The sequence below is a fragment of the Stigmatopora argus genome, chromosome 16 (genome assembly GCF_051989625.1).
Source record: "Stigmatopora argus isolate UIUO_Sarg chromosome 16, RoL_Sarg_1.0, whole genome shotgun sequence".
Classification (NCBI taxonomy): Eukaryota; Metazoa; Chordata; class Actinopteri; order Syngnathiformes; family Syngnathidae; genus Stigmatopora; species Stigmatopora argus.
In genome coordinates, this window is record NC_135402.1 from 3,334,230 (window position 1) to 3,353,307 (window position 19,078).

The window sequence follows — 19,078 nt, forward strand, 5'->3', positions numbered from 1 at the left end:
TCAATTTAAAGAATAATATTGCAATTGGCTTTGCAATATCTTTTTCACTTTTGCAACGCTCATCAAAATCTTATTTTTCAATTTTCAAGCCAACTTTCAGTTTTTCGCCAAATCTCGATGACCCAAGTTTTGTCACTCCTCCTCACCACTAGGGAACGACACCATCCTTCCGTTTAAGAAACACACTTACATTACCGCCATATATTATTATTTTTTTGCCACACATTGACTTTGTGTTCCCGTGAGAACACACACATTGGAATTAGAGGAAAAAAAATCTCTAATTTCAAGCGGCGGGTGAACGAGGAGGTAAAAAAGGAGAGACTCGGAGGGGGCCGGATGACGAAACGTGTTGGCCAGATGTTTGTCGTCCATGTTGAAACAAACAAACATTCCTGGCCAACTCTCACTTTCTTTTAGCATCTGCTTTCCATTTTCACCCTCAACAATGTAAAACGACCAGGTTGTGAAGATGGAAGGTCAAAGTCGGCGGACACGTGCGCGTTGCCGGGCACTCGTGGTCCTCCGTCTTCATTTTTGCTGTCTCAGCATCTGTCTGTCTTCTTCTCTTTTTCACGGACCACCCCCTTCACGCATCATTTGAGGGTCCGAAATGACCCCCCACTTAAGTTTTTCCCCCACGAGAAAAAAAAAGTTGGAAAAAAAGCATATTACAAGAAAAAGTGAATTGAATGCCTTTATTGTCATTATACAAGTACAGTGGGATTTAAAGATTAGTCATAAAAACATGCCTATACAATAAAAAAGTGAGGTTAAAAAAATAGTGGAAAAAATTTGAAATACATTGAAAGTAACCTATCATTATAATCATAAAAACAATTATCTTGTGGCATTGGAAGTCGGAATATTTGGACTTTAATGATGTTTAATCCCTCACAGTGATTTGGTTTCACTGTCTAACTCATTTGAACTGGGAGGGCTGGCAACAATTGCCGCAAGCCTCTTCCAGCCAAAATGAGACTTGTACTTTTCTGTGATCTGGTATGCAGATGGCGCTTAAATGTGGCAGCAAATGTTTAAAAAAATAGAAAATAAAAATAACAACGGTCGTGTCCAAGAACCAAGACCCTCATAAAGGCAGTTTCTTCTCTACTTCACCTTTGGTTTCTTTCTTCTTAGTTGGTTCGCGGGCCGCTTTAACGTCAACTTGATTTCCCATTTTAGATATAATATTTAGATTTTTTTTATTTTTATAAATGGATTAAAAGAACTGGACTAAAAGCCCTGAATATTCAGTTTTTTATAGATCTAAAACAATGTTTATTTTAGCTTTTTTAAAATATATTTTTAGATTTTACAAAATGATTTTTGAACTAAAAACACAGAAAAAATGGATTAAAAATTACAATTATTGATTTAAAAGGGGGAAAATCAGGAAATTTCATATACATCTATACTCTTCATTTAAATTTGATCCTAAAACAGAAAGTCGGCACTCATGATTTACTTTCCCGGGCCACACAAAATGATGCGGCGGGCCAGATTTGGCCCCCGGGCCGCCACTTTGACACATGTGATCTAAGGGGTTTGGTTTTTCAGTTTGGTTTCCGGCCCACATTCACGCCATGTGGGCGGGGCTAGTTTATTTTTTTTGGGTCATAAAAAAGTAACTTGATGGCGCTAGACGTCAATTTTGCCTCGTCATTTTCGGGTACTTGCAAGTCACTTGCTGAATTTTTTTTGATCAAAACCTCATTGGTGGGCAACTTCTTCCCCCAAACAAACTTATTGTGCAAACATTTTTTGGTTGAAAAGCCCCCTCTTGCACCCCCATCAGCTGTTTGCGATTAACACGCGGAGTGGAGGAACGTTCCCACCGCAAGATGTCCAACCAAAGGCCTGTTCTTGTTCTGTGCCTTCCGCCATTAACGCTCATTTTCCCCCCACAAAGCAGCTGTGGGATGGATGAGTCAGCGTCTGGGTCCGTATCAGCGATAGCCGAGGTTCGAGTCCCCGGCAGGAAAACGCGTGTCATCGGCGAGGCGCTCAGGGCGAAATTATTCCGTGGTTTCGCGGCAGTGACGAGGCAGTCCGGCGTGACTGGACGGATCGCTCTGCAGATGTTTACGGGCCTTTCTTAACATTATGATTTTTTCACGTCAACGTATTACCAATAAGTTTAAACTAGTAGATGAAATATGCAACGTTTTGCAAAATGTAAAAAATAGGAAAGGCTCGGTACGCGGATGAAAATGTTGCATTATTACCGGAATGAAGTATTGTTATGGTAACCAGCATGTGATGATACTCAAACAAACATTACATTAAATGACGAATAAAGAAAATTGATATTACGATACTCCCATTTTGTCAAATATTATGGAAATAAAGACATGTCCTTACCGTTTCCAACTGGATTGGACGTCTTTCTGTATCAGTGGAAATCAAATAATGGACATTCCGATCCAGTTCCCATCACAACCTGAGGATGCAATCAAAGTTTCTGAGGTCAGGGTTTTTTCATGAATCATTTCGAAAGCATATTTCACAAAATTTGGGACAATATACACATCACGGCTTCCGAGTTTAACACTAAATATCCATTTAAGCTTGTTTTTGGAATGTGCTTGTGTGTAACTTTATGATCCAAATCTTGAAGTGAAACTTTCTGGTCAGAAATTATTCATGAATTATTTTTCGAAAACATATTTCAGAAAATTTGGGACAATATACACATCACGGCTTCCGAGTTTAACACTAAATAACCATTTAAGCTTCTTTTGGGAATGTGCATGTGTGTAACTTTAAGATTCAAACCTGGAAGTGAAACTTTCTGAGGTCAGAGTTTATTCACGACTAATTTCGAAAATATATTTCAGAAAATTTGGGACAATATACACATCACGGCTTCCGAGTTTAACACTAAATATCCATTTAAGCTCGTTTTTCGAACGTGCTTATGTGTAACTTTAAGATTCAAACCTGGAAGTGAAACTTTCTGAGGTGCCAGATTGGCGGTCTATTGTCTTGGATGCCAGTCTTTGAGCATTCTCCTTCTTGGATCTCTTTGACCTCATGGCCCTCCTCCTCCTCTTCTTCATCTTCATCTTCCTCCCCGTGTTTTGCCTGGCAGAGACAAACGCAACGTCTGGAATGGAAAGACTCACGTTCCTGGTAGCGACCGCTCCATGTGTTTACATTTAAGGCATTTATTTGGCTGGAACTCTTTTGCACAGCACCTGATGAAAGACGAACGAGAGGGAAGCAGGAAGTGGCTGGAAAGTGTGATTCAAAGGACAAATATCCACCGCGCTTCCACCGTCGTCATCATCGTCGTCGTCGTTGGGGGGTACGGCGAGCACCCATGGCGGGGGCGTGGGGGGGGGGATCTGGTTCTGCTTGACAGAGCTGGAAAGAATGCACAAGGCAGACGGTGAAAACGTTAATGCGGAAGGGAGGGATTTACAAGAACTTTTCCCACCGTCACAAAGACACTTTCATGACTAGACGCAGACAAGGCAGAACAGCAGAAAATCTGAACCACTTCTTCCAGGTCAGGGGTGTCCAAACTAAAGCCTGTGGGCCAAATGACCGAGATTTTATGGGCCCAAAGCTCGTGATGAAATATCACAAAAAATGGCCGGCACATCAAGCTTGAGTTCATCCAACATTTTGTTGCACTTGTCAGTTTCAGCACCAGATTGGATGACTGATTTAGTACCAAAATGTTTAGTTTTGTTTTTAAATTGTAATTGTGACATTTTTCAAAGAAACACGGGTTGTTTTTTCCGGACCACCCAAAAAAAGCCATCAGCTAAATCCTCTGTGCAAACTAATAAAAAATAACTCGCATTTCCTCTGAGGTTTAATAGCGTGGATCATTTTCACATTCCATTCATTCTTCCAGAGGCATTCTTCGGGACAAACAATTCATCGTATTCATGGCATTTGATTTGTCACAGAGTGAGAGGAGGGCGCGAGGGGCGACGGATCCCAGAAACACGGTTGCCGGGAAGATGGGGGAATCATTTTTAGGTAAGGAGGGAACCCCAGAGACAAGCCCCCGATGCGCAACAGTTCCTGTTGTTTCGGTAAATAGAGGGTCCAGCGGTCAACTGGAAGGGTCTGCGTGGGTGTGGGGGCTGTCCACTAAATGTGCTAAATGTAAATCAGGGAGGGGGTCAAGCAGGGGGGGCGTTTCCATTCATTTTCTAGCCTTGAGCACCAAGGAAAATCAAACCTCAAGTCACTTTTGTGATGGACATGCAGTGTGCTTTTCATATTTATTAACACAATTTATATTGAAATATTTTTTAAGTGATTAATTAACAAAATGTTAGATTAATACATTTAAATATATAAAAATTGGGGGATAGACTGACAGTGTTCAAGATTTTTTTTTTCTTTCTCCAAGACGGGTATTATATTTTAATGAAGAAAAAAAAAATGTATTAAAACAAACAAACAAAATCTTTCATATGATGGTCAGATATTTTTTTCAGGATCTAACTTTTCCGAAAAAGAAAATCCAAATATTTTGATGAAAATCAAGTGGAGTTTGCATATCTTCCTCGGGCTTCGCGTGGGTTTTCTCTGGGTACTCCAGTTTCCTCCCACATCCCCAAAACATGCATGCTCGGCTAGTTCAACATTCTAAATTGTCCCTACTGTGAATTCTTGTCTCATAGCGCCCTGTGATTGGCTGCCCACCGATTCGTGTCCCCTGCACGTGCCCCATGTAGTTATCTGGGACAGGCTCCAGCACCCCCCGCGACCCTTGTGAGGATAAGCGGTTCAGAAAATGAATGAACAAAAATTCTCTCAATTAGCATCTTTTTTTACGGGCATTGTTTTCATACATCTCCAATGACACACTGCTTACAATTTGTACTTTTTGGGAAATGAGTGAGGGGAAAAAAATGAAGAAAAAACGTGTAAGCGGAGCCGCGAGAACACGAGGCAGGAGGATCAAGCTAAGGGGGAGCCCCGCCAATGGAATTTGCTGGAAAGTCACAACGGAGAGCAAACGTGCGGGACTTTTCTTACAAAACAATGAAAAAAAGCAGCCATTTGAAGTCGAAGCGAGGTGCAAAACGGTTAAAAAGGAGGATTTGCTAGCCGGAGAAGATCCACGCAAACACCGCACAGGCCTCAGCCTCCCAGCGGACCTTTACGTGAACATATGTTGCCGCCGTGACATGACTATAGCCAATCTTCGGGATGGGAGGAGCATGACAGACGCCCCCAAATCAAACCCCGCCATTTGTTCAACAAAGCTTTACTGACAAAGACAAATACTTTTTAAGGGGGAAGTCATGACAAAATTTACACCAGGACTTTATCATTTTCTGGTACAGACACCCTAGAAACGGGGGAACTTCTTCTAAACGGTATTATTTGTCAATAGCGGATACGTTCTAATCGTGTGCGGTCGATTGGTCGCCGGTCTTTTGGTCGCCGGTCTTTTGGTCGCCCCGACCGCGACAACGGGCGACCAAAAGACCGGCGACCAAAATATCCGGCGACCAAAAGATCGGCGACCAATCGACTGTGCACCCTTTCTAATATAGGGACATATACAAAAGGCATTTGTATTTTACAAACGAGTAAAAGTCAATAAGAAAACATGCATTTCTTCATTTATTTCCCAAAATATTTCGATCTTCGTGTAGTTCTTCATTCATTTCTATATATTATTCAATATTTTTTCATTTTTGGGCATTCCTGTAAATCCCAAGTCCGATTTTGAGGCAGCCCTTTTAGCTCGTTGTAGGTAATCCGATCCTTGTATGCAAATACTTATCGTTTATCATGTGAGCACCATAAAACAGGCTTCCTCGAGCCCCCGTTTAAAAGGGGTCTTTAAAAAGAACTAGCTCAGAATATGGGTATGCCGGGCTGACGTATTTCGTTATAATTAGGACGAGAGTATTCCGCTGTCGTCACGAAGGGAAAAGACTCGTAAATCTAAGCCAAATTTTGCGTGAAGTCAACCTTGCGACCCATCTGCGACGGATACACTTGGGAAATCCTTTGACAAATAGGAAATATTAGCAGTATTAGCGATAAATAGCAGAGCGGATTCCCATTTTCATGGAGAGGGAAAAAATTCGACTGGTATGTCATTCCGCTAGACATCCTGCCTCTGCTAAAACAATCATCGTCTCGTCTTGATAAACGAGTTGGAATGTGCTGAAACGTCTCTCTCTCAGGCCTCGGAAATGGGACGTAGCTTTAGGATCGGGGTTGCTTAGGTTTGGACAAAGTTAGGTCGGGGACGGTCGTGTCAGAATAAGAGTCCAAAAGGGAAAGTTTGGCACTGCGATTGCAGGATTCCAAGTGATGATTAAGGACACAATCGTATTTGTATTCCTCAAGAACAAATTCGGCTACAAGACGACAAAGAGCCTTCCAATGGCGAACTTGACTGAATGAATCCCGAAAAAAGTGGGTATGCTGGGCCCCCGTTTCAGAAGACTTTGTGTCCAATCGTTGCAGATTTTCTTCTGGCCGCACTCAATGAACTGGAGCTCAGAAGTGTTTCTGATTAGAAGAAGCTGACACGAGTTGGACTGGGCAGACCAAAACAGCAGGAGATTGCACAAAAACATTTTTTAAAGAAAAAAACAACCCATATTTTGGGATCTTCTGGCTTTTCATGGACTGTGAAGATTAAGGAATGTTGTTTTATTTAAAGGGTTTACTGATTCAGTAGATTAAGGATTTGCGATCAACTCATTGACTTCAATACGTTAACTCTCACCTCAGAAACTTTCACTTCAAACTTTGCATGATAGTTGTTTTGTTTTCTTTTTAAGGACATCTGTCCTTTACAAAAACAACTTTAAAAAAGTTGCCCATTCAAATGGATTAGACAATTAATGGTGTTTATCGCACTGTCAGTCCTCCCAGTTCACATAAATTGGGCTTTTTTTCCTAATAAACGACTTATGTCAGTTTTTTTTGATGCGCTTGAACCGATTAACTGCAGCTGCGTCGACTTTGACCATAAAAGGAAGGAATTAAAGCCTTAATGAACCAATTCAAGGACGGCGAACTGACATTTAAAAGTTGCTTTTTTCTGTAAAAAAGCTCGAGCGAAAACATACAATTTGTGCATTTGTAATAGGTAAACAGGTCATTTTTCCATGCCAAACACAAAACGAGCTACGTATGAGAATGGCGAGCGTGTCCGGATGTGCCCCCGGCGAGCTTAGCGCTTTCAAGGGAACGTCGCCGCTAGACGGCTTTTTCCGTCTATCTTGTGTTTGGAGAGCGGCATCTCCGAATTTATGCTCTCCTCCGGGGCTACGTTGTCTTTTCCATTCATATTCCCTTCATCGGAGACCCCGCACGCCATTTTTTTCCCCCGTTAAGTCCCACCCCAGCTTGGGAACAGGTTCTCCGCAGATGTTGAATTGGAGTCAAGTTTGAAAGTGGAATCAAAGAGTCGATAGAAAGAAGATCAGACAAAGTTATTTCAAGCTTTCCATGAAAGAAAAATGCAATTCATGAAGTTATTGTGCGAATGTGTGATAAAAGTTTATCGCCAAATCCGCCATGAATGAAATAATTTTAATAGACGATACTTGAAAAAAAGAAATATTTCCATTTTATACATTCTAAATCGATTCATGTAGAATTTTTTAAGATTGTATTCATGTTTTTATAATGATGAAAAAATATTGCTAAATAATACTAAATCAAATGATATAAAAATACATAATATTATTTATCATAGAATAATAAGAATGATATTTAACTTTTTTAAATATATTTCTACACTTGGTCTATAAACGATATAATTTTTGAATAGCTTTTCACGGTCCCTAAAATGAATGAATTTAGAAAAGATAAATTAAAAGAATGTTAATTATACGGACTAAAGAAAATCATATATAATATATATTTGAATACATTTTAATGCGAACATCAAGAAGATGAAAGCCACGCATAAAATGTCATGTTTTCTGTCTGCCGTCATGGGGGAAATATCCGAAAAAAAATCGGTGAGGTCACCATTTCATGCCGTCTCTTTGCCACTGTGCTCATATTAATGATTTTTTTTTTTCTCTAAGCGTGTGGAAAGTACGAGTTCACCTCCCACGCCGCCAACCTTCAACTTTTCCACTGTACAAGAGTGCCGATTGTTGGCCGTTTTTGATTTTTCCCGCAGCTCTCATGGTCACTGTTTAAGTTCAAGTCCAAAAGGTCGCACGGGGTTTACGTGATGGGAGACCATTGATTACATTTCTTGTCACGTGATGGTCCTTTTCTAGAAAAATAAACTGACCCTCTCATAAAATGTTATTTAATCAACCACCTTGTAATTTCCTCTCTAAATGTGGTGACATCAATTTTTTTGCCTGCCCGTTGTCAGCCAGGATAGGCTCCAGCACCCCCACGAGCCTTGTGAGGATAAGTGGCTCGTATAATGACTGAGTCAATACTTAAGGCAATCTGGGTAGCTAATTTTGCTTTATGCCAAGTTTTTAAAATAAAAGGATTGGCTTATCACATAAAAAGGCTGTTTTAGAACACAAGATTTTTTAAAATTTAAAAACATTATTTGAAGCCGTCACTTTTTTGAAAGTCCTCACTTCAAACCCGAAACTTGAGTCGAAAACTGTAATCCTAATTTAAAACTGACATCGGAGGTCTGACACTGCATTTAAAACCCAAATTTGCAGCCATTAGCCCTATTTAGAATGCACTTTAGAACCCTCTTAAAAACTAATTCCAATCTCCAACCCTGATTTGCAACCCTACATAATCGTCATGCCTTTGTCTAATTTCCCACTCTCTCCTAAAACCATCGGGAACCCTAAGCCTCGTTAAAGAACGTCGAAAACTTTGACTTTGAAGGCCTAATCCTTGTCGGAAAGGCTCCTCTGAAGTCGTCACCCCACTTCGGGGCCTGGTCCGCCCGCACTCGCTGACCTTTACAGTCTGGTCTGCCGTCGCCCATGTGGCAGGCAGCTCTTCTCGTTGGCTGCCAAAACACGCTAGCCCTCCCTTCGGTCGGTACTAAGCGCAGAAGAAAAAGCGGGACCCCGGCCGAATTAGCAAACGGAGATTTGACGTGAACCTTCGCCATTTCTGGGCCAGTCCCGCCCACTCCAAAGGTGCGCGAGACGACCGTGGAGTCCCGACAAAGAGCCGTCCTTAATTTGTCAGACCTTACGCGGTGCGGGCGGCGCAGGGAATTCTGGAAAGAGTGAACGAGGCGCCGAGTCGGCCAAGTCGCGGGCGGTACTTCAACCCAAGTGGGACAGACACGCCGTGACTCACAGACCCGACGTCGTCTCCTCGCTCACGTGCCGAGACGTTCTGGAAAATGTCAACTCGCCACGGCGGCGAGACGGCTGTTTTACGTATAGCGCTTGAATTTCACATTTCTCGCTAAAAAATGATTGGAGCCATCCCATGTTATTTTTAATCACGATGAACTGAATTAAGGTGGCGATTTTGATCGTAATTGATTGTTAGGCAAAAAAAAATTAATGTTTTATATTATTCATTCATCCTTTTTCAATAGGGCTTCTAATTGTCGAGGTTACGGGGTGCTGGAGTCTAGCCCGCTGACTTTGGACCACACCCGAGAGCGGTCGCCAGTCAGTCGTAGTGCACACATGACCATTCGTGCTTACATTTAACACGCTCATAATTTAAAAGCAACATTTCTTGGGTTGAATTACTGGATAACAATAACAGTTATGATTTAATTTTAATAAATAAAGATCTCTTTACCCAAAATAAGATTGTGTATTGATGCAATTCAGTACTTTAAAAATTATAGATAGATTTTAAACGTGGATGTCGGAATTGATACATATTTTTGAAGTGATCTGAATATATTTATAGACAGAAGGGGAGAAAATAAAAGACTTTAAGGTTAAGATTCATAGGTGATGCATTTGCATTGATAAAAGAATTTTGCCAAAATGCGATAAAAGTAACATTAAAAGAACAACCTGCCATTGTGATTTCATTTAGATTGTGCTCAAGCTGAAATAAATAGTTTTGAAAGGAATAAAATGTGAAAGTCTGGTGAAGACATTTTTTCTCGTCATAATCTAAATGGATTTTAAGACCATCTGAAAATATGACTTATACAGCTAATTTCTTGATTGAAAGAGCAGAAAAATGGCTTTAGGGGTGAAAATATGTCCTTGTTTTATGCCAAATGCAATTTTTACATTTTTGCACTTCATGTCGCTTCTAGTTTTTAATTCCGACTTTTTGGCACGCTGGATCAAAAAATGTAAATCCCGATGAAACATGCCTAAGAGAAACGTGTGTTCTTTTTTTTTGTTTCTCCACCGATGATAGATTTGTTCACTTGATGCCGAGAGGGCCGAACGAACGCCGTCAAACCGGATTAGACGCCCAAGCCGAAAGATTTATGCATTTGTTACTCTATCTTCTGGTCTTTTTCCTTTTGAACTTCCCTTTTTGGCTTCCTAAGGCGCTCATAAAATTCTCCCATTTTGGACTCCATAACTCGACATAACAATAACTCTTCCCGTCTTGCGCTTTGTCGTCCTGGGCTGTGAAAATGATGGCGTGCTGGGGGTCAGAAACGGAGCGAAGCTGTGTAATTGGAGGTGTTTGACATTTGTGACTTGATCAGTTTACAATTTGAGGATGTAGTAGAACTGGAACGGAATTGTTCTGGTCAAACGGCAATGCTAGGTTGTAAAAACTGCTGTTGGTTGTAAAGCGAGGCGCTCGTGTCCAACCAATGGGGAGGTTTTGTTGGGGAAAGTAAGTAGAGGTTTGCCGCCCACTTGACCACGTTTTGGCTTTGGCGGTACTTGTGGGGGCAAAGGCTAGGAATTAGGGTAAGGGTGTTTAGGCCAGAGTTTATGCTTGTAAACCTCAGGAGCAAATTTCTGCGGACACTTAGCATTCAATGGCTTATGGACCGCACAAAAAAGCTTGAGTTCAGCGTACATTTTGTCGCGCTAGCACAGATGTGAGTACGCCTCGGGTTTGTCTTTCAAAGTGTAAGGGGGAAAAGCCTAACAAATTATAAATAGTCCACAGTTGAGGGTAAGAACCTAGACATTGATTGTAGTTATGTACGATGACTGCACTTGGAGCACCGTGACATATGACTTACTGCTTAACAAGTTGGTCATCGGCCTGCAAAACAACACTAAAACCAATTGAAACCATTTATATAAGCAAGCTCTGAATGTATTGAACACAAAGCAAAAAAACGCACCTCCACTGTTAGATATTAAAACAACACAAACGCCTGAACTGGGACAATACTGTTAAATATGCAGATGCCACCTTAGTTTACAAAATCTTTCAACACAAAGCTACTCCTCCACTGCAAGATTTTGTACCAAAAAATTCCAGCAAATCAACAAGGGCTGGCTCTAGAGGTGACTGTGTAATTCCCTTCAAAAAGAGTGCTAAATTAGCCAAAGCACCTTCTCTCTTCATACCTGGAACTCAATACCAATTAACATACATCTCTGAACCTCTTGGCCAATCATCTTAAAGCCTGGCTATTAGACGAACAAAGATGCGATCATAACACTGTCTAAAACTGTGCTACATATTTACATATATATGTTCTTTAACATGAATATACATATGTTCATTAATATCTGTCAAAATAACTGCACAATAGCAATGTTCTTTTTAAAAATAACTGTTCGTTCTTGATTGCTGCGGGGCTTTTAAGATGTTTTTTTTTACATGTTTAGAATCCTACATTTATGCAGGTTTGGACTAAAAACTAAGAAAATATAATAACGGGAACATTATTAAAATGCATACATCTATGATAGTATCCCAGAATAACCCCAACAGTTGTTTAAACATAAAACATGTTTACTATAGTGGTGAATGAGGTTTCAGGAAAAAAAATGATATCAATGTACTATTATGTCCATATTGATTTTTTTGTCGGAAGTGACATAAAAATCCCAATCAACGTATTAAAGCGCAGTATCGGGATTAATCGGGATCAAATTATGACATGATTGGCATGGCCAGATATGAGGCAATACACGCTTTGTGTTTTATCACATTTTGATTGTAATCCAGATGAAGTATGGGAAAGACTTGGACTTGCCCCCTCCCTCCACTTTCCCGTTTTTTCCCCAAATTCCAAGCGCAGGAATTGTAGCCATGAAACTTTCCCTGGCACGTTCCCCGTCCTATCGAGCGTCCAACCTACCTCCCTACCTCCGTACCGCCCCCCACCGCCCAAAAACAGACTACTTTCCCTAAAGCACGCTGCCTCTCCGCTGATTGACAGCCAGATTAAGGCGGGGCAGTTTTCTTTTCTTTTTTTTGTGGGGACGCGGGGGGGCCGAGAAGTGACGGCCGGAGGCGCCTCAGAGGAGCGCAGCATCTGAGCGGGACAGACGGCGTGTGTCCAGTCCGGAGGATCCCCCCTACCCCTACGAAAACTCGGGACCCTTATGGCTGCTTGAGATCCCCCGACCCCTCCCCGCCACCTCGACGCTATTCCTCCCCCGTCCCCCTTTTTTTCCTTCTTCTTCTTCTTCCTTTTTTTCTTTTTTGCTCATCAAGCGATCGCCAGCGGCCGCGGGTCCGACTTGAGTTGAGCTGCGAAGAGCCGTGGTGCACTCAAGGCAGGCGGCCATGGATACCCCCATCATATGGAAAGTTAAACGGAGATTAAGAGGGGCCCTGATCTCCCTGCTTGGGATTTTGCTTTTTGTCACATCCCCAGCAAGTTCAGGTAGGATGCAAATGCACTGTGACATCATCTTTTTGCTGTTTTCAAAGCCTTTTTTAAAACTTTGGAACACCTAAAGTGGTCAAAATGCCGATTGCACAAAAAGCTGTGATACATGACATCATCATATCTCTCATCGGAGAGGCGCAACACTGTAAAAAGTTGTTAGGAATTGGAATATTTTCCATTTTCCAAGTGCGAGCAGCTAAAGTATATAAAAAAATGTCTTCTTATCCCTCAAAATGAACTTTTGAAGATGCACAACCTCAATCAACTATCTTAAAAGTTCTATTATACAGGCATAACTCACTTAGTCCTTTTATTACTGCTTGCAGGACAGTCATCACTAGTGACATGGTGTTAAGATAAAGTTAAATTACTTATTCTAATGGAGACATATTGGAGGGTGTGACAAATTTTGATTTTAAAATGGTGACACGTGTCGTGAAGTTAATGTCTTATTGTAATTCTAGAATTGACCTGCACAGGTTTGTGGATGGTATTCATAGAATATGTGTTGTGGTAATTAGTCAAATTCATATAAACAACACTTAATAGAGATTACAGACATCCAAAGTATGTGTTGTGGTCGTTGGTAAAGTTTACAACACTGTTTAACGATGATAGACGCCCAATTCATTTGGACTGGGAGGGGCTGACAAAACGGATTGGGCGTCCACAACTGTCAATGGCAGCCAATGTTTGTGGGATGAGCAAAAGTTGAGATAGATCCTTTTCATATAACTGACCTGTCATATTACTTTGTCACAATAAGTAGAAAATGGATGTATTAAAGTGGATTTTTTGGGGGGATATAGTAAGAAAAAATAGATTTAACAGTCAAGTAAAATAAAAGTAAAAGTACTCACCAATGCAAGATGATGACAGATTTGTTGCAAAACTGAAAGGAAAAAGAAAGACTGTATAAGTGACATTATAATTAAAAAAAAGAATGCATTTCAAGTTTAATGGTATACAGTTGACTTTAACAATAATTACTACATTAACTTTTTGGTGACATGCACGGTGATAGATGTCAATCCAGTTTAATTTAAATTCACGGCAGGAGAATAAAAAGAGCCACATGCGGCTCTGGAGCCGCATTATGTTGGAGTCTGTGGTGTTCCAAATGACTAAAAATGGGCCTTTAGTGGTGTAGTGGTTCACACAAATGACTTATATGGAACTGAGTAAGGGGCGACCAATCATCGAGGACAGTGTAATTGGTATCAATGCATGTTTTGATGTCAGTAAAAGTTGCTACTTTGATCGTGTAGTGGTTAGCGTTGCGTTGTGAAGATGTGATGATCTGGATCCATTGGTTAAGCAAGCGTCCAATCAAATTGGTTTTACCAATTGCTTTTGCTGAAATGCAACAGGTTGTGTTTTAAACGTACATGCATTATTTTAGACTCTATTGAAATCCCTATAACCTTTTAAAGCCCAAACTATTCAAAAAAACCCAGCAGATTAATATACACAACAACAAAACCACTAAAAAAACATATTTATATGATAATCGGGGGGAAAAAAATCACATTGCTCAATATTCATGTCTCAATTATGATACATTTATGGCAGACTATGCATTGCTGGCAAATATGGTTAATTATTTACGATATGGAAATATAGCTATTACTGACCAATCAGCCAGAAGCGATGCAAAGCGAAAGGTTTCGCAGTCATTTATAGTGTGAGGTCAAAGGTCGCCTGCATGCATGTATTATTAGCATCCGGCTCGCCACTGTTGGTGGTCTAACAGGTGGGCCGTCGCTGATGTTAGGACCCTTCTACGTCCGTCGTTAACGACGCTAGACGTCCAATCCAATGGATTGGAGTGGACGCCAAAGGCTGTGAATGGACGCTTATGACCTGAAATCATTTTTCTTTTCGGCCCAGTTTGATCAAATCAACTCTTCCGTGCTGAGCTAGGCGTCGAGTCGAAAAAAATACTGAAATAACATTCTCAGAATTGCGCTTCCCTGTGAAAACAAGGCGGGATTTGGTCCAAATCCGGCGGCCATGGCGACACAAGATGGTGTGCGCAAGTCGGTCCTGGACTCATCAATAGCTTAGTTTGTTTCATCCGAAGAAAAAGAGCAAAAAAAAAGAGAAGAAAAAAAAATGGAACATCAGAAAAGCTGGCCGCCACATCTGGATTTGATACGCTTCCACTGCGTCGTCTGCTAAAGCCTCAGAAAAGCCAGCAAAAATGTCTTCCAGATGTTTTCTTCCCGATTCTCGGCGGAAAAAAACTGCAACCCCCCCCCACTGAAAAGAAAATACACCATTCTTGCGGACGTTTTTTTTTCTTCCTGCGAGAAAATTCCAAATGGAATAACATCTGCAGGCTCTCAGCTGAATTTGAAAAAAAAAAATGATAGGATGTCCACGTTCAAGGTCATTAAAAGATGCCTTTCTTTAAGACGCCTTCACATGTGTTCTTCATTCGGGATTTCTATACACCATTGTGCTTTTCTTTTTTGTCCGGACACTTTAAAGTTGTTTAAAAGCGATTGACTCTGTGCAGAATTTAACGAGTTGCCTTGTTGTTGACTTCCTGTCGAAGCTAACGATAATTGAAGACATGTTTCAGTTGAAAGTGATGGTGGATCATCCACATGAGTCAACATATAGATTGTTAAAATCAACTGAAAATGATTCTTTTAGGAAATAATCTACATCACCATTGAGACTTTTGCTTGAAGTCCATTGATAGTGTTTTGTTTCAGATGAGGTCATTATTTGTCATTCACGCACAACTACTAAATTCAAGTATTTTTTTCAAAACAAACATATTGGATGGTCAATTGGTCTTAATTCAACATAATTACTTGATATGGTATAAAAGTGAATGCTAACACATTTTTCCGCAAAATTGTCGCTTAAAAAAAGCACCACCACTGTCAGATATTTAAAAAACACAAACACCTCAACTGGGACAATACTGTTAAATATGGAGATGCGACTTTAGTTTATAACATCTTCAAAAAATATATATTATAATTCTCCTCCAGTGCTAGATTTTGTACAAAAAAAGTCCAACACATCAACAAGAGCTGGCTCTAGAGGTGACTGTGTAGTTCCCTTCAAAAAGTGTGCTAAATTAGCCCAAGCGCCTTCTCTCTTCATACCTGGAACTGAATACCAATTAACATACGTCTCTGAACCTCTTGGCCAATCATCTTAAAGCCTGGCTGTTAGACAAACAAAATTGCGATCACAATGTTGTGTAAAACTGCGCTACGTATGTGTATGTGTCTAGTAGGTGTCATCATTTATCTTCAACATCCACAAGGGACTAAAGATAGAAATTAGCATTTGGCTACAATCTTACATATTCACATATACATGTTCATTAACATGAATAGATATGTTTATTAATAATTGCTGTCCCTTATTAAATAAATCAAACTCAATCATACTTACGCCAAAACTACCCTACCGCAATTAGGAATGGACGAAATAATTGACCCTTCCATGAATTAATCGCTTTTATCAAGCTCGATTGATTGAGTTGGAGCAATTCCGCCAAAGTCCAAGACTTAGGAAACCCCTTTTTTTGGGGGCACAAATGCTTCATTATTTATGGAAAACTGCATTGTATATCTTGTCTATTGGATCTCGTTGTAATTAAGGCTAATTGTTTGGAAGTGGTGAATGGCGCCTTGTGTGTAAATTCACTGACGCCCCCCCGTCCCCCTTCCAATCGGGTCGGGATGTGCCGGAGGGAGCACAAAAGCTCCGTCGTTTCGGTTTCGGGTTACAGTTCACGGGGACAGGAATGTTCTCGGCGACCTCTTGGCTCATTTGGGAATTGTAGTCTTCTCACAAGAAGACTTGTTGTTATTTAAAAAAAAATAAAAAGGGTAATGGGAGTATTATAATCAGCGCATGATTCATTTTTTCCAACCACACATTCCCTTAGCCGCAGTTTGGACTACTGGAATACTTGAGCGAAGCACTTTTTATCCATTTTTGTTTCCAACCAAATGAAATCCAATCGTTGCCGGTTGTACGGAGGTCGATTCGGAGGAGCTGGGATGGGAAAAAAACGTGCGATTCTGCTCGCGTAAACGTGCCGCTTGGCGTGCAAAAGTATTGAAATGGGACGTCTTTCGCATTGGCAGCAGACTAGCGAGTGGTTAGCATTTGCGTTACGCAGGTCTGAGGTTTTGGGATTGGATCTTAAGAGTTCTTCAAGATCTTCTTGCGTCTTTCTCCAGGCTTGTGACGCCAAAGTCAGAAAATAAATAAAAACCGATTAGCAACTTTGGTCAGCAATGACTGAGTGGGACGAACTGGGAAAATTAGACCTTTGAAAAAAAATCGTCCAATCCATTTGGATCAGCGACCATTCGTTTGTTAAATTGGATTGGATATCTAATGCTGATAAGATAACATAAAAATCAGATAAAGAATAAAGATAGGTACATCTGAAGCTTAATTGATTGACCCTAGATTGGTCGCCAGACAGTTGTAGTGCACACAGAGAAACACATGCAGTTTGAGTGGGAATCAAAACCCCCCTGCCCACCCCGAAGTTAATCTAAAAAACCCACTGTACCATTAGGTGGCTCTGAACAAAAATATTTAATAGAAATTTGAATCTTTTACCAAAAAACTGTGACACACATTTTATTTGTTGAATACATTTAAAAAAAAATGTCAATCAATTGTTTTTTGTTTCTCCTTTTCCTTACATGTTAAAATAAATAAATGACTTTTTGGAGTTCAAGTCCTTAATTATATTGACCAAGTTGTAATTTGGTCTAATAAACCAACTGCAAAGTCAAAAACAAATAAAAATCCCTGTTTTACAAAAAAGGTGTAGTTAAAGGACTAGCACTTGAATTTAGCGTCTTGAAATGTAAACCATTTTTAAGCCGTCTTTGTGCTTTCTAGCATGAGGAAAAAAAACAGCAGGGTTTTGAGTCACTTTTTCCATCCTAGTTAGGGGTGGACAGATTTATATCATCAACACTGTGAACTAAACCATCTGGAGCTCTGTTAAAGCAATAAGAGAGAGAGAGAGAAAAGGCTCCTTGAAAAACACTCCAAACCTACATGTGGTTCATCTTTCGGGGACTGTACCTCAACACGGGAGGGTTATTTCGCTATAGACTGCTTCCACTTGATAAAATGAAGTGCTTACATTGGAGACATTGTGCCAGAATAAATAATTACAATTCACGTGTCCCTCTGCGGTTGGAATTGTCTCGGTAATGGGAGGCTGGTTTCGTTTCACGCTAACGTACTAGAGAACGACGGTTGTGATTTCCGTGACATTTGTGGGCGGCGCTAGGCCGTTGTTACGTCAAAGTAAGCAATTTCTCCATGTTGAGGGATTAGCCAATTAGCATCCATTTCCTCCTGGAGAGCATCCCAGTTAATATTGGGTGACAGCAGGATTACAACCAGGACTGGTCGCCAGTTGGTCCCACGATATGAGATTCTCAGATAAATAAGGTCAGGTTCATTTGGGGAAAATTAAATGGAGGTAACTGGACTATTTTTGCTGGTTCCAAAATCCCTTTTTTTAAGTTCCAGGTCTTTGATGTTGGGTTCCTCAGGTTGTGATTGGTGGGTGTGTCTATTGGGATTGGTCATATTGGTGTTATTGCTGTTGTTGCTATTGGCAGGGGGCAGCAAAGTGATTGCGGTGCGTAATAACTAGTTGCTCTCAAAACTGGTTTTGGCACGAGACCAATTTTGAAGGTTTGGGTGTTGGTTTGGAGTCTTGCTTTTTAACAGCCTAAAGTCTTGACCTTACATTATTAAATGTGGCGTGACTGACTGTGCTTGGAAGTCTTGTCATAATCTGTTGATTATTTTCACTCCCATTTCTGTCCTAAGAAATAAGTGATCGGCACATTTAGGTTCTTTAAGCAACCATCTATGAGATCATTTTTATTCGGTATTGTCATTTCCTTGAAGTCAATTCGATATGATCGGTCAGTCTGCTATTTTCACAAACGAGTGACTATTACGGAAGGCTTGAATGTTTTAAAATAATATCAAGCACCTTAGCGTGATTTACGGCAAAAACCGTCTGGTGGGGTTTATGTGTGTGTTGTGTGGACACTCGGAATCGACTCAACAGGATGTCCGTGTGTGTAATGAGCTCAATCTAGCAGATGTAATGCTTGCAGTATGATTTCCCACATCTCGTCACATGCTCAAGGTCGGAGTTAATGTAACTGAGTCTCGCTATGATATACTTTTGTTCGAAGTAGCTCGGAAAATGTTTGGGATTTGGTAGCCAGAATGTTGGGTTCCAAATGGCTGGTGCTAGATTTGGCTTTAGGGTAACCTTGTTGGCGTTTTGGCGTTTCTGGAGAGAACTCCGTGGTGATGGATGATTGGCTGGGGGGGAAGGGATTCTTTCAT

The 19,078-nt window shown here is 40.7% G+C and overlaps 2 protein-coding genes across 5 annotated transcripts in view; one reads left to right on the plus strand and one right to left on the minus strand.

Annotated features, from left to right (window-relative positions):
* The window catches only part of agpat2 (1-acylglycerol-3-phosphate O-acyltransferase 2 (lysophosphatidic acid acyltransferase, beta)), a 79,275-nt gene that overhangs the window by 49,882 nt on the left and 10,315 nt on the right, over positions 1 to 19,078 (minus strand). For all 4 annotated transcript variants that reach the window (XR_013305434.1, XR_013305435.1, XR_013305433.1 and 1 more), the window contains exons 2-5: positions 13,558 to 13,589; positions 3,201 to 3,369; positions 2,944 to 3,087; positions 2,365 to 2,443 (exon numbers count right to left, since the gene is read on the minus strand). The gene's annotated coding sequence lies outside the window, so the exon portion shown is untranslated. The remainder of the gene's footprint in view (positions 1 to 2,364; positions 2,444 to 2,943; positions 3,088 to 3,200; positions 3,370 to 13,557; positions 13,590 to 19,078) is intronic.
* col5a1 (procollagen, type V, alpha 1) overlaps positions 12,232 to 19,078 on the plus strand; it is a 46,415-nt gene continuing 39,568 nt past the window's right edge. The window contains exon 1 of the mRNA XM_077622177.1: positions 12,232 to 12,691. Coding sequence (XP_077478303.1) covers positions 12,592 to 12,691 — 100 coding nt within the window. The 5' untranslated portion in view covers positions 12,232 to 12,591. The remainder of the gene's footprint in view (positions 12,692 to 19,078) is intronic.